This window comes from Capricornis sumatraensis, chromosome 12 (genome assembly GCF_032405125.1).
Source record: "Capricornis sumatraensis isolate serow.1 chromosome 12, serow.2, whole genome shotgun sequence".
NCBI lineage: Eukaryota > Metazoa > Chordata > Mammalia > Artiodactyla > Bovidae > Capricornis > Capricornis sumatraensis.
The window spans coordinates 92,044,918-92,059,824 of record NC_091080.1 but is presented as its reverse complement, the minus strand read 5'-3'; the positions used below and the strand labels follow the sequence as shown (position 1 = coordinate 92,059,824).

Sequence of the window (14,907 nt, the reverse complement as noted above, 5' to 3'; positions counted from 1 at the left end):
AAGCAGGGCAAAGACTAATAGAGTTTTGCCAAGAAAATGCACTGGTCATAGCAAACACCTCTTCCAACAACACAAGAGAAGACTCTATTCATGGACATCACCAGATGGTCAACACCGAAATCAGATTGATTATATTCTTTGCAGCCAAAGATGGAGAAGCTCTATACTGTCAACAGAAACAAGACCAGGAGCTGACTGTGGCTCAGATCTTGATTGCCAAATTCATATTCAAATTGAAGAAAGTAGGGAAAACCGCTAGACCATTCAGGTATGACCTAAATCAAATCCCTTATGATTATACAGTGGAAGTGAGAAATAGATTTACACAACTAGATCTGACAGATGGAGTGCCTGATGAACTATGGAATGAGGTTTGTGACATTGTACAGGAGACAGGGATCAAGACCATCCCCATGGAAAAGAAATGCAAAAAAGCAAAACAGCTGTCTGGGGAGGCCTTACAAATAGCTGTGAAAAGAAGAGAGGTGAAAAGCAAAGGAGAAAAGGAAAGATATAAGCATCTGAATGCAGAGTTCCAAAGAATAGCAAGAAGAGATAAGAAAGCCTTCCTCAGTGATCAATGCAAAGAAATAGAGGAAAAGAACAGAATGGGGAAGACTAGAGATCTCTTCAAGAAAATTAGAGATACCAAGGGAACATTTCATGCAAAGATGGGCTCCATAAAGGACAGAAATGGTATGGACCTAACAGAAGCATAAGATATTAAGAAGAGGTGGCAAGAATACACAGAAGAACTGTACAAAAAAGATCTTCACGACCCAGATAATCATGATGATGTGATCACTAATCTAGAGCCAGACATCTTGGAATGTGAAGTCAAGTGGGCCTTAGAAAGCATCACTATGAACAAAGCTAGTGGAGGTGATGGAATTCCAGTTGAGTTGTTTCAAATCCTGAAAGATGATGCTGTGAAAGTGCTACACTCAATATGTCAGCAAACTTGGAAAACTCAGCAGTGGCCACAGGACTGGAAAAGGTCAGTTTTCATTCCAGTCCCAAAGAAAGGCAATGCCAAAGAATGCTCAAACTACCACACAATTGCACTCATCTCACACGCTAGTAAAGTAATGCTCAAAATTCTCCAAGCCAGGCTTCAGCAATACATGAACCGTGAACTCCCTGATGTTCAAGCTGGTTTTAGAAAAGGCAGAGGAACCAGAGGTCAAATTGCCAACATCCGCTGGATCATGGAAAAAACAAGAGAGTTCCAGAAAAACATCTAGTTCTGCTTTATTGACTATGCCAAAGCCTTTGACTGTGTGGATCACAAGAAACTGTGGAAAATTCTGAAAGAGATGGGAATACCAGACCACCTAACCTGCCTCTTGAGAAATCTGTATGCAGGTCAGGAAGCAACAGTTAGAACTGGACATGGAACAGCAGACTGGTTCCAAATAGGAAAAGGAGTCCATCAAGGCTGTATATTGTCATCCTGCTTATTTAACTTCTACGCAGAGTACATCATGAGAAATGCTGGGCTGGAAAAAACATAAGCTGGAATCAAGATTGCCGGGAGAAATATCAATAACCTCAGATATGCAGATGACACCACCCTTATGGCAGAAAGTGGAGAGGAACTAAAAAGCCTCTTGATGAAAGTGAAAGAGAAGAGCGAAAAAGTTGGCTTTAAGCTCAACATTCAGAAAACGAAGATCATGGTATCTGGTCCCATCATTTCATGGGAAATAGATGGGGAAACAGTGGAAACAGTGTCAGACTTTATTTTTTTGGGCTCCAAAATCACTGCAGATGGTGACTGCAGCCATGAAATTAAAAGATGCTTACTCCTTGGAAGAAAAGTTATGACCAACCTAGATAGTATATTGAAAAGCAGAGACATTACTTTGCCAACTAAGGTCCGTCTAGTCAAGGCTATGGTTTTTCCTGTGGTCATGTATGGATGTGAGAGTTGGACTATGAAGAAGGCTGAGTGCCAAAGAATTGATGCTGTTGAACTGTGGTGTTGGAGAAGACTCTTGAGAGTCCCTTGGACTGCAAGGAGATCCAACCAGTCCATTCTGCAGGAGATCAGCCCTGGATTTCTTTGGAAGGAATGATGCTAAAGCTGAAGCTCCAGTACTTTGGCCATCTCATGTGAAGAGCTGACTCATTGGAAAAGACTTTGATGCTGGGAGGGATTGGGGGCAGAAGAAGGGGACGACAGAGGATGAGATGGCTGGATGGCATCATGGACTCGATGGTCATGAATCTGAGTGAATTCCAGGAGATGGTGATGGACAGGGACCCCTGGCGTGCTGGATTCATGGGGTTGCAGAGTCGGACATGACTGAGCAACTGAACTGAACTGAATACATGACAGATATAAGTTCTTTGTATGCATTATTTAACTAATCCTTACAAGCACTTATGAGAGATGGTCATCTCTGCCTCTTAACCTAATTTACAGAAGAGGAAGGTGAGAATAGGAAGGTGGCCTGTCCCTGACCTGAGACACAACGGCTCCTAAGTTTTGGGGTTAGGATTAAACCCATCACTCTAAATGCAGAGTTAAAACTCTTGGTGCTAACTTCTGCCATGACGCTCTCCTATATGAAAACTGTTTTTCTCTGCCTTCAAGCTGTTTTTCCCAACCAAAAAGTCCGTTTCTCTCTTCCTACTGAAGTCTGAAATTTTCCCAAAGAGCAGAGTTTCTGATTCATCTATTCCTCACCTCAGCCCAACAAATGCCCAGTGAAATTGCTTTTAAGAAGATAGAACTTCTAATTTCTTTTTTAAAGAACAGTGTATCTTTCCACCTAGATTATAATTGCTTATGAAGCACAATTTTTTCTCTAGTTTTTTTTTTTTTTTCAATTACTCTCAGTACCCAGTAAAGCTGTGATTACATGGCAGGCATTTAAAATAATTAATACTTCTCAGGATATGCATTTGGTATTGGTGAACTACTAAGGCACTCATTCAATTCATACAGAATCCAACAGAATTTAAATGCACTTAATTTGAGGCTATTTATGATATTATAGCCTGTTTTGAAATGCGTGCGTATGCTCAGTCATTCGGTCATGTCCAACTCTTTACATCCCCATTGACAACAGCCTGCCAGGCTCCTGTGTTCATGGAACTTTTCAGGCAAGAATACTGGAGTGAGTTGCCATCTCCTACTCCAGGGGATCTTCTATGACCCAGAGATAAATCCCAGTCTCCTGCACTGCAGGCAGATTCTTCACCATCTGAGCCACCAGGAAAGCCCATGGCAAGTAAATCCTCCTAATTTTAAGTTCTAGGCATATGTGTCCTTGTGGAGTACTTAACACGCATCACAACTATGTTGAGAACAAATGCAAGCTGGGAACAAGGACTGGGTACTGACTCATTAGATTCAGTCACTCTTCTCATGTCGGGAGAGTCTTGGTATCATTTCTGTACGTATTAGCTTAAATTTGTCAATGGACCGTCATTTTCCAACTGCCTATTTGTGCAGCTGGTGACAGGGAGGTTGGAGAGAGAGAACAAGGCTGCATTTGGTAAAAATCCAGAGTCTCCACTGGGGAAACGCCACCAGAGCCCAGGGATCATGTTCCTAATGATGACCTAGATGGGTGGGATGGTGAGGATGGGAGGGAGGTTCAAGAGGGAGAGCATATATGCAAACATGCAGCTGATTCATTTTACAGCAGAAACTAACACAATATTTTAAGGCAATTTTATTCCAGTAAAAAATTTTAAAATAAATAACAATATTTTTAAAAGATTGTATCATTAAATGGTAACAGTGAAAAATCTTAATTGGCTCCTCCATTTATACTCTAGATACTAAAAAAAAACTGAATATAAATTTCATACAAATTTTTAAAATTTAAATTAATTTATGATGTAGCCAACGACTTCAGAATTTTAAATTCTGAGCCAATCCAGTAAATGTAGGGAAAGGGCTAGGAGCTTTACTAACTGCAGTCTCATTTCATTTTTTCATCTATGAAACACATAAAGAATATACGAAATGCATTCTTTGACCCAAGGCTTCACACTTGGTCCCCAATGATCTACTTGTGAAATTCTAAGCAGAACCTCTTAGGAGATGATCCAATAGGTACTAAGCATTCACTGCATTCTAGCATATTCTTAGAAGCCTCTGGATAATATGCAGACATCTGACATTACCCATAAACTATTCAGGGGAGGTACAACCATTAGCACTTCACAAATGTGCGCCTAAATCAATGTGACCTCCAGATATCTGGACCAGAAGGTGGGGAAGGGGGGTGACATTAACTGAAACAGAAAACAGGAGTCTGGGATTGGGAAAAATATGGGGACAAGTACTCAATTTTGAACAGAAGAAGTTAGAAGTGTGAGGCCATCAGAATGGAGGGATCCGGAGCTGAGAAGAAAGAACTAAATATGATTTGGGAATCGTCACAGCGGGTGAAGGTATATGCAGTAGGGAAAGGGGAACCTTCCAGGGAAGATGGGCGGGACGAGAAGAATTCAGCTCAAAGCTTTGGCTCATGACTTTAGGCCACAGCCTTCCAGGAAACCAAGGACCAGGGGCTGGAGAGGCAGGAGAAGAAAACAGGGTCTCACGTGCCTATAATTTCATAGCTTCCTTTTTCCTAAGTGACGACGTAAAACTTTCAGTTATATGGAGTGGAGATAGAAATGAAGCTTGACATTACAGGTCTATAACTGTGCTTTCAAGCACTCTGGGTATCGGGAATAAAGCAGGCTCTCAGTGGATACTTTATATGCAAACTAATGAATAAATCGTTTTAAACTGTAAAAAGAAGGGAAAAAGGGAGGGGAGCTGGTCACGGAAGAGGAGGGAACACACGAGAGCATATCCGTCCACCCCTGTGGCCGTTCCCTTTACAGGGGACTGACCGTTCACCTACCCAGGATAAGAAACTCAGACGGCCGGAGGAGGAGGTCAATGGAGTGGCTGGTTCAGCTCATTTCACCATCAGAGATAAGCTTGAGGGGCGCTACTATAGTGCTCTCACCACAAAAGAAGAAAAGCTAATGAACAGTGTTAAGGGAGTGTGGGAGGAAACTTCTGGAGGTGATAGATGTTTATGGCCTTGATTCTCGTAATGGTTTCTCAGATGTCCATGTATCTCCAAACTCATGAAGACGCTACATTAAATGCACACGACAATTGCATGTCACTCTTATCTTAACAAAGTGATTTTTTTTTTTTTTTTAAAGAAACTAACTTAAGAGACAGTGTAGCGTTGTGGAAAAAAAACCATGAATTCTTCTAAGGTTCAATGTCCTCACACACACAAAGGAGAGAACATTCTTGTACCTACTGAATATGGTTGTTGAAAGACTAAGTGACTAAAATTATATAGGGAACAAACCCTGTTGAAAACATCTGTAGAATGCTAAACAGCAAACACATAATGAAGTCAGTCCACTGACGTTCACATTACTTTTAGTCAAAGCATATTGTGGACTAATTAAAAACTGGTATCTAGGGGTAGCAATTCTAACAGAGGAATTGCATTCCCATTTAAATATTTTGTTCATATAGAGAAATTTTCTCTCTCTCTTTCTCTCTCTAACTTGGTATAACTCAAAGAGAGTTAAATTAAAACCCCTAAAACAATTTAGAAAAAAATTTGCTTCCTAGATGGAAAAGAATTATTGAGCACATTTTAAATTGATGGAATACATTAAAATGACAGATTACACACTAAAAAAATCACTATCTCCCTGAAGAGAACAATAAAGTGTTGAAGACACTAAATTTATACTTACAAAGAGGCAACATTTAGAAAGTTAAACAGAAATCTGTGAATTTCTTGTTAATGAGACACCATAAACCTCAGCACATATAACATGTTGTCCTTTGACAAAGTATGTTTGATCCCTTATACTCAGCAAGCCTCGGGGCTTTCCAGGTGGTGGTAGTGCTAAGAACCCGCGTCCCAGTGCAAGCAGACATAAGAGACCCAGGTTTGATCCCTGGGTCGGGAAGATCCCCTGGAGGAGGGCATGGCAACCCACTTCAGTATTCTTGCCTGGAGAATCCCATGGACAGAGGAGCCTGGTGGGCTACAGTCCATGGGGTCACAAAGAGTTGAACACAACTGAAGCAGCTTAGCACACACCCACTCAGTAGGCCAATGAAAGAACTTGAGACTAAGTGACAAAATAATTTAAGCAAATACATGCTCTGCAAAGTTTTTAAAATAATTCAAATGGAATGTTGTTTTCTGATGGCAACATTTTTTGGTGTCTCAATTGTATAAATGTATACATTAAAGTATGTGGGTAGCTTACAAATAAATAAAAGTATGACTACCGTGACTATATGAAAACTGTGACAAACCTAGGCAATGTATTAAAAGGGAAGAGACATCACTTTGCCAAGGAAGGTCCATATAGTCAAAGCTGTGGTTTTTCCAGTAGTCATGTACGGATGTGAGAGTTGGAACATAAAGAAGGTTAAGCGCTGAAGAATTGATGCTTTTGGACTGTGGTGTTGGAGAAGACTCTTGAGAGTCCCATGGACTGCAAGGAGATCCAACCAGTCCATCCTAAAGGAAATCAACCCTGAATATCCATTGGAAGGACTGACATTGAAGCTGAACCTCCAATACTTTGGCCACCTGATCCAAAAAGTTGACTCACTGGAAAAGACCCTGATGCTGGGGAAGACTGAAGGCAAAAGGAGAAGGGGGCAGCAGAGGATGAGATGATTGGATGGCATCACCAACTCGATGGACATGAATCTGAGCAGACTCTGGAAGACAGTGAAGGACAGGGGACCCTGGTGTGCTGCAGTCCATGGGGTTGCAAACAGTGAAACGTAACATAGGGACAACAAAAGTTCATCTGTCGGATACCCTCAATGTGAAATTAGGACCTGTGAGCCTCTGGGGGGGTAGTTAGGTTTGGGTGAGGCCAGGACGATAGAGTCCTTGTGATGGGATTACCTTATAAGTACCTTATTACCTTATAAGTACCCTTACAAGAAAAGACACAGGAGTCTCTTTCTCTCCATCATGGGAGTACACAGTAAGAAGGCAGCCATCTGTGAGCCAGAAAGAGAGCCTTAACAAGAACCGGATCAGCCAGCATCTCAGTCTTACACTTTCCAGCCTCCAGAACCATGAGAAAGTAATGTCTATTGCTGAAGCCACCAGGCCTCGAGTATTTTGTTATGGCAGTCAGAGCTAAGACAACCTCTGTGCACAGAAATTTTTCTTTTATATTTCAATACTGCACTAAAAATGTTTATCATTGACTACAAATTAAAACTCTGGCTAAATCTGAAGCCATTCAACTATTTCTTCATCATTTGATGGCAATATTGACCTTAGTTAATGAACATCATCTCTGCTTGCATTAGCAACAGAAATGCTTTCCTGGGAGAAGGAAACTTATATAAGTTGTATTTGAGGACATTTGTCTCTAACAATCTTCAGAAACTGATTGTGCTGTTTCACCCCTAAAGAATAAACAGGGTGGGGGCTTCCCTGGTGGCTCAGAGGTAAAGAATCCACCTGCCAATGCAAGAGACACGGGTTTGATCCCAGGTCTGGGAAGATCCCACATAGTGAAGGGAAAGTTGCTCAGTTGTGTCCAACTCTTTGCGACCCTGTGGACTACACAGTCCATGGAATTCTCCAGGCCAGAATACTGGAGTGGGTAGCCTTTCCCTTCTCCAGGAGATCTTCCCTACCCAGGCATCGAACCCAGGTCTCCCACATTGCAGGCAGATTGTTTACCAGCTGAGTCACCAGGGAAGCGCGGGAAAACAGGAGTGGGGAGCCTATTCCTTCTCAGCAGATCTCCCCGATCCAGGAACTGAACCGAGGTCTCCCACGTGCCAGGGTGCAATAAGCCCGTCCTGCCAAAACTACTGAGCCTGTGCTCGAGAGCCCCCACTCTGCAACAAGAGAAGCCACCGCAGTGAGAAGCTCACAAACCGAAACTAGGGAGCAGCCCCAGCTTGCCAAAACTAATAACTAAATAACTTTTTATAATAAATAAATAAAGGTCCATCTAGTCAAAGCTATGGTTTTCCCAGTAGTCACATGTGAATATGAGAGTTGGAACATAAAGAAGGCTGAGCACCGAACTGATGTTTTTGAACTGTGGTGTTGGAGAAGACTCTTGAGAGTCCATTGGACTGCAAGGAGATCCAACCAGTCCATTCTAAAGGAAATCAGTCCTGAATATTCACTGGAAGGACTGATGCTGGAGCTGAAGCTCCAGTACTTTGGCCACCTGATGTGACAAATTGACTCATTGGAAAAGACCCTGATGCTGGGAAAGATTGAAGGTAGGAAGAGGAGACGACAGAGAATGAGATGGTTGGATGGCATCACCGACTCGATGGACATGACCTTGAGTTGGTGATGGACAGGGAGGCCTGGCGTGCTACCGTCCATGGGGTCACAAAGAGTTGGACACGACTGAGCGACTGAACTGAACTGAACTGATAGCATAGGGAACTGTATTCAATATCTTATAATAAACCAGGAAAAGAATATATTACATATAGAGAGAATTATATACTTATATAGCCCATATATGCACCCTTTGAAGTACATCTGAAACTAACACAACATTATAAATCAACTATACTTCAATTGATCAAAAAAAAAATCTCTAAAGAGCTCTCTATATTCTCTGGGGCCATTTCTGTTTTCCCACTCTGTTAGATCTCATACCTTTAAGATTTCTGCTTCTTACAATTTGCCAAACCAATCATCTCCATATTCCTAAGCCTGATGGTCAAGACCCAACCTTTATCCCACTGGACTGAGCAGAAGAATTGGGAATAGTTGATTACTCGTCCCTCCTTGAAAATTTCTCATTATTTAACTCCAAGAAAGGCACCCTCACCTCATTTTTCTCCTTTCTTCTGGGGGTTTTACCCCACTTCACTCAACTCTTAATACTGGAATTCCTTGAGACCCAGTCCTTGTACCCCTATAATTTTATCTAAACTCATTCCCTAAGTGATACTATAATATCACTGGGCTTTCGATACCACCTGTACGCTCATCTATTTCCAGTTGACATCGCCAGCTGGTGCAACAGCCCCTCTTATTGTGACTTCCTAGAGGCACCCCTAACTCAGTTAATAGCATTTCATTTTTCTGATTGTTCAGGGCAGAACAAACTTGAGGTCATCCTTGAGCTTCTCAGTCCCCATGGCAGGTAGGATTTTGCTTCCATGAATTGCACCTTCTGATGTTATGCATGTGAATATGCTACATGATCTGGGGACAGAGAATTAAGAGTGCTAATGAGCTGCCCTTAAAATAGGGCCATTTCTCTGAATTCTATTATACAGATGAGCCCAGTGCAATCACAGGGCCCCTAAAAGAAGAAGAGGAGGGCAAAACATCTGGTCAGAGAGATGTGAGCAAGGACAGAAAAGAAACAAGAGGAATTCAAGGCTTGAGAGACAGGTTCAACCTACCGCTGCTGATTCTGACAATGGAGGAGGAGGCTAAGATTTCATGGATGCAGATGGCTTCCAGAAACTGAAAAGGTTCTGCAGACAGACTACCCGATAGAAACTCCCAGAAGGGAGCAGTCCTGATGATAACCTTGATGTCAGCCCACTGGGACCCACACCAGACATCTGTCCTATGGAACCCTATGATAATTACTGAGATTATTTTCAGCTGCTAAATTTGCAACAACTTGTTATGGCAGCAATGGAAAATTATTATATTCCCCGTCACCGGTTCATCAGCATTTCCTGTCAGCTCTATTCTAAAAATGTATCCCCAAATTGACTACTTCTCACCACATCCTTGTTCCATTTTGGTCCAAGTCCCCATCATCTCTCGCTGAGTTTATCAATAGAGCCTCCCAACCAATTTCCCCGCTTTTACCCTGGAAATCCTTCCATGAGTTCAAAATGCGGCAGCCAAGCCAGTTCTGATAACTCACAAGGGACAGCAGGTCTCTCTTCGGCTCAGATTCTCCAAAGGCTTGAGCAGGCGTGGGAATCGACAGCCAGAGGCCATCCCACAACCCTCCGCTTCCCCAAGGGGTCTGGCTCCTCTCCTGTCTCCCCATTTGCTCATCTGCTCCCACCACCCTGGCTCGTTTATCAAGCTGGGATGCTCCCCGTCTCTGCACTCACCTGACATGCCCCTTCCCTCATATACCTTCAAGGCAACCGTGGACTCCTCAGCCTTTACCACCATCTGCCCACCACACGGGGCTTTCCAGGTGGTGCTAGAGGCAAAGAACCCACCTACCAAAGCGGGAGCTGCAGAAGACGCAGGTTCAATCCCTGGGTGGGGAGGATCTCCTGGAGAAGGGCATGGCAACCCATTCCAGTATTCCTGCCTGGAGAATCCCCATGGACAGCAGCGCCTGGCGGGTTACAGTTCATGGGGTCACAAAGAGTTGGACTCGACTGACGCGACTTGGCATGGACTAATCCTTTCAGATAGACCTCTGTGTGTGGGACTCTCGACTCTCTGCAGCTGCTCACCTGCATTGCTGCTCAAGGGGAATGATTTATTCTTTTCCTTCCTTCAAGTATCTAAACTTTAATCAACCATCAAAATCAGAGTCACTCAAAAAATCACAGCCACCAGAAAATGTTGCCCACTCTGCCACCTCCATCAGACTTCATTTTTAGTCACTGTTTTCTATTTTACTGATTTTTTTCTCTTTTTCTACTTAGATTTGAGTTTTTCTGAAGATAGGATTCATCTCTCTCCCTGCTCTTTGATTACCCAAGTGACAGCACAGTTCCATGCTTATAGCAACTCATTAAAAATATTAATTCAGATTTTATGGTTCCCATGTTTTCACAAATTATAGTACCTAACATAATATATTAGAGTTTCCTCTTGTTCTCTGGGTTTATTATTTTACAATGTTTAATTTCTTATTAACAGTAACTTCAATTCAGTTCAGTTCAGTCGCTCAGTCGTGTCTGACTCTTTGTGACCCAATGAATCCCCGCACACCAGGCCTCCCTGTCCATCACCATCTCCCAGAGTTCACTCAGACTCATGTCCATCGAGTCCATGATGCCATCCAGCCATCTCATCCTCGGTCGTCCCCTTTTCCTCCTTCCCCCAATCCCTCCCAGCATCAGTAACTTAGGTATTAATTTTTTCCTGCAACTATTTTACACAGAGGGCTTCCCTGGTAGCTCAGTAGTATAGAACTCAACTACCAAAGAAGAGATGTAAGTTCGATCCCTGGGTCAGGAAGATACCCTGGGAAAGGAAATGGCAACCCAGTCCAGTATTCTTGCTGACAAAATCCCATGGACAGAGGAGCTTGGAAGTCTACAGTTCATGGGGTCGTGAGAGATATGCCTTAGCAATTAAATAATTTTACATAGAAGGCTTTATAATTTTGTAAATATTTTCTTGCTGTTTCTTTACTTTTAAATCAACATAGGTCTCAAATCCACCTGCATTCAAATTTAGGTTTTCTCCACCAACACCTGCTGGGTAAACTTGGAAAAATCACTCACTCTTTCCCTTCACACCCATGGAAGGTACTGGGAGGGACAGGTGGGTATGCTGAAACTGTAAGATAAGCCCTTGTCCCTTGATGTACATACAGCTTCACAGAGGAGACGGCCACTCAAAGAGGAGCTTCACACGAGCAGAGAATGATAAAATGGGAGGTGAGATGGTCTGGGACAGCCTTCTGTAAGAGCTGACGCCTTGACTGACTCTCAGCTCCTTCATGTGTAAAATAAGAGATTAGGCCGATTCTTAGGTCCTTCCCAGCTAGGACATACTTTGTCACTCATTCTGTATCACCAAAAAAAAAAAAATCTCATAACTTCTAGTTTGACTATCAAGCCCACACGAAACCATAAAAAGAACTGCTTTGGTCTTCTTATTACTGCAATTATTGTATAGAATGAACCGTCAGTCTTCTAAGATCCACAATTCCTCTTTGAAAGCTTTGGAGCCAAGAATGTTACTAATTTCTCCAGACTGGACAGGTTAGAATTATAAGTAGCTCAAGGGCCAGTTCTTCGGCTAAATGAGTTACACTCCCCCTGCCGCCTACCGCCTCCCACCCACAAAAAAGAAAATAGAAAACTTGTTTTCCAGGGATTTTTATTTTGAAGTGTAATTAATGGGTCATGGGTCTGTACTGTTTGTATGCTTGCTTCAGATTAATTCAGCCAGTAGTTTTAGAGACAATCAAGATAAATTAACTTATATTTGATTCTTTGACGCTTTCTGCATTTAAACCTAAAGTTGGAGAGTTTCTCTCACACTGGAACTCTGGAAAGTAAGACTGCAAATCAAACAAAAACATCATCTAAAAGAATACACAAAAACTGAGAAACAGTGTAGCATTGTAAGGGCAACCAAAAATTTAAGTGTGTATTCTTAATAAGATGTGATACTAAAAGTCAACCAACTTTAAAAGATAAGCCAATCAATTATTCTATCCTGCGAGTATTGGAGGTAAGTGACTTCACTACTATATCTATCCAGCTAGAAAAGGCAGAGGAACCAGAGATCAAATTGCCAACATCCACTGGATTATCGAAAAAGCAAGAGAGTTCCAGAAAAACATCTATTTCTGCTTTATTGACTATGCCAAAGCCTTTCACTGTGTGGATCACAATAAACTATGGACAATTCTGAAAGAGATGGGAATACCAGACCGCCTGACCTGCCTCTTGAGAAACCTATATGCAGGTCAGGAAGCAACAGTTAGAACTGGACATGGAACAACAGACTGGTTCCAAATAGGAAAAGGAGTCCATCAAGGCTGTATATTGTCACCCTGCTTATTTAACTTATATGCAATGGCACCCCACTCAGGTACTCTTGCCTGGAAAATCCTATGGACGGAGGAGCCTGGTAGGCTGCAGTACGTGGGGTCGCTAAGAATCAGATACGACTGAGTGACTTCCCTTTCACTTTTCACTTTCATGCATTGGAGAAGGAAATGGCAACCCACTCCAGGGTTCTTGCCTGGAGAATCCCAGGGACAGGGCAACCTGGTGGGCTGCCATCTATAAGGTCACACAGAGTCGGACACGACTGAAGTGACTTAGCAGCAGCAGCAGCAGAGTACATCATGAGAAATGCTGGACTGGAAGAAACACAAGCTGGAATCAAGATTGCCGGGAGAAATATCAAGAACCTCAGATATGCAGATGACACCACCCTCATGGCAGAAAGTGAAGAGGAACTAAAAAGCCTCTTGATGAAAGTGAAAGAGAAGAGCGAAAAAGTTGGCTTAAAGCTCAACATTCAGAAAACGAAGATCATGGTATCTGGTCCCATCACTTCATGGGAAATAGATGGGGAAACAGTGGAAACAGTATCAGACTTTATTTTTGGGGGCTCCAAAATCACTGCAGATGGTGACTGCAGCCATGAAATTAAAAGACGCTTACCCCTTGGAAGGAAAGTTATGACCAACCTAGATAGTATATTGAAAAGCAGAGACATTACTTTGCCAACAAAGGGTCCGTCTAGTCAAGGCTATGGTTTTTCCAGTGGTCATGCATGGATGTGAGAGTTGGACTGTGAAGAAGGCTGAGCACCAAAGAATTGATGCTTTTGAACTGTGGTGTTGGAGAAGACTCTTGAGAGTCCCTTGGACTGCAAGGAAATCCAACCAGTCCATTCTGAAGGAGATCAGCCCTGGGATTTCTTTGGAAGGAATGATGCTAAAGCTGAAACTCCAGTACTTTGGCCACCTCATGCAAAGAGTTGACTCATTGGAAAAGACTCTGATGCTGGGAGGGATTGGGGGCAGGAGGAAAAGGGGATGACAGAGGATGAGATGACTGGATGGCATCACCGACTTGATGGACGTGAGTCTGAGTGAACTCTGGGAGTTGGTGATGGACAGGGAGGCCTGGCATGCTGCGATTCATGGGGTCACAAAGAGTCGGACATGACTGAATTGAACTGAACTGATAAGATAATAATAAATTTTGTAACACAATCTCATTAGCAACAGGAACTATTTCATTGGGAAAAAATTTCATTAACAACTTGAACAATCTGTAAGGAAATCACTTGATTTTCAGGTAGGTAGTTTTAAATATATATATATATAGAACAATTTTACAAAAATTTTGCCTTTTTTCATCTTTACCAAGAGACTTGGGACCTTTATCTATGTTCACTGAAGAAAGCTATTTTTTTCCTTGAATATTTCATATAGTTAATAGAAAACCTCTCATATTTAAAAGCAATTCTACCTTGCGCTTCTCCACCAAAAAACAGCAAACAAACAATACGAAATGCCACCTCAGAAAACGATTGTCTAGTCATTACCTTCCTTGTCATCATGGTGGATAATGGCATCCTGGATCATGTCAGCAAGATTAAAGTGAACCTTCTGCTTCTTCCCATGCTTCAGCTTCTTCAGGAGCCCCTCCTGCTTCTGAAAAGCTTTCTCTCGCTCATAGTACGCTTTGACTTGCTCACAGCGCATGCGTTTCACCAGCCGCTGCCGTTGGCCCAGGGGGAGGGACTCCAGCAAGCACTGGTCAATTTCCATTTCATGGGATCGGAAAACGTTACATAGCTGAAAGCAACCTGAAAGAAACACAGTGCAAAAGTCAGTAGACCTTTCGCTCCAGCCAAGACAGCAGCAATGCAAGCATCACTCATCATTCAAGTTGGAAACCCATCCCGTTCTCTGTGTGTTCAACAGTTAATACAGACCCTTTTAGAGACTCCTGGAAAAGCAAAGCAAGTGGATGTCTTACTCAAGACTGCAAGAGGGGCGTCCCTGCTGGTCCAGTGGTTAGGACTCTGTGCTTCCACTGCATGGGCATGGGCTGATCCCTGGAACTAAGATGCCACATGCTGTGGGTCATGGTCAAAAAGAAACAAAAATAAAAACTGATGCAAAAAATAAATGATGAACAAAAAAATCAAAGCTAAAAAAAAAGACTGCATACTAGTAAAATAGATGACATAATGA

At 42.5% G+C, this 14,907-nt stretch overlaps 1 protein-coding gene across 1 annotated transcript in view; it reads right to left on the bottom strand.

The window, feature by feature from the left end:
- Window positions 1-14,508, bottom strand: part of MYO16 (myosin XVI) — a 397,000-nt gene extending 382,492 nt beyond the window's left edge. Inside the window, exon 1 of the mRNA XM_068984571.1 lies at window positions 14,253-14,508. Within this exon, the coding sequence (XP_068840672.1) occupies window positions 14,253-14,478 (226 nt within the window). The 5' untranslated portion in view covers window positions 14,479-14,508. The remainder of the gene's footprint in view (window positions 1-14,252) is intronic.
- Between the last annotated feature and the right edge of the window lie 399 nt (window positions 14,509-14,907).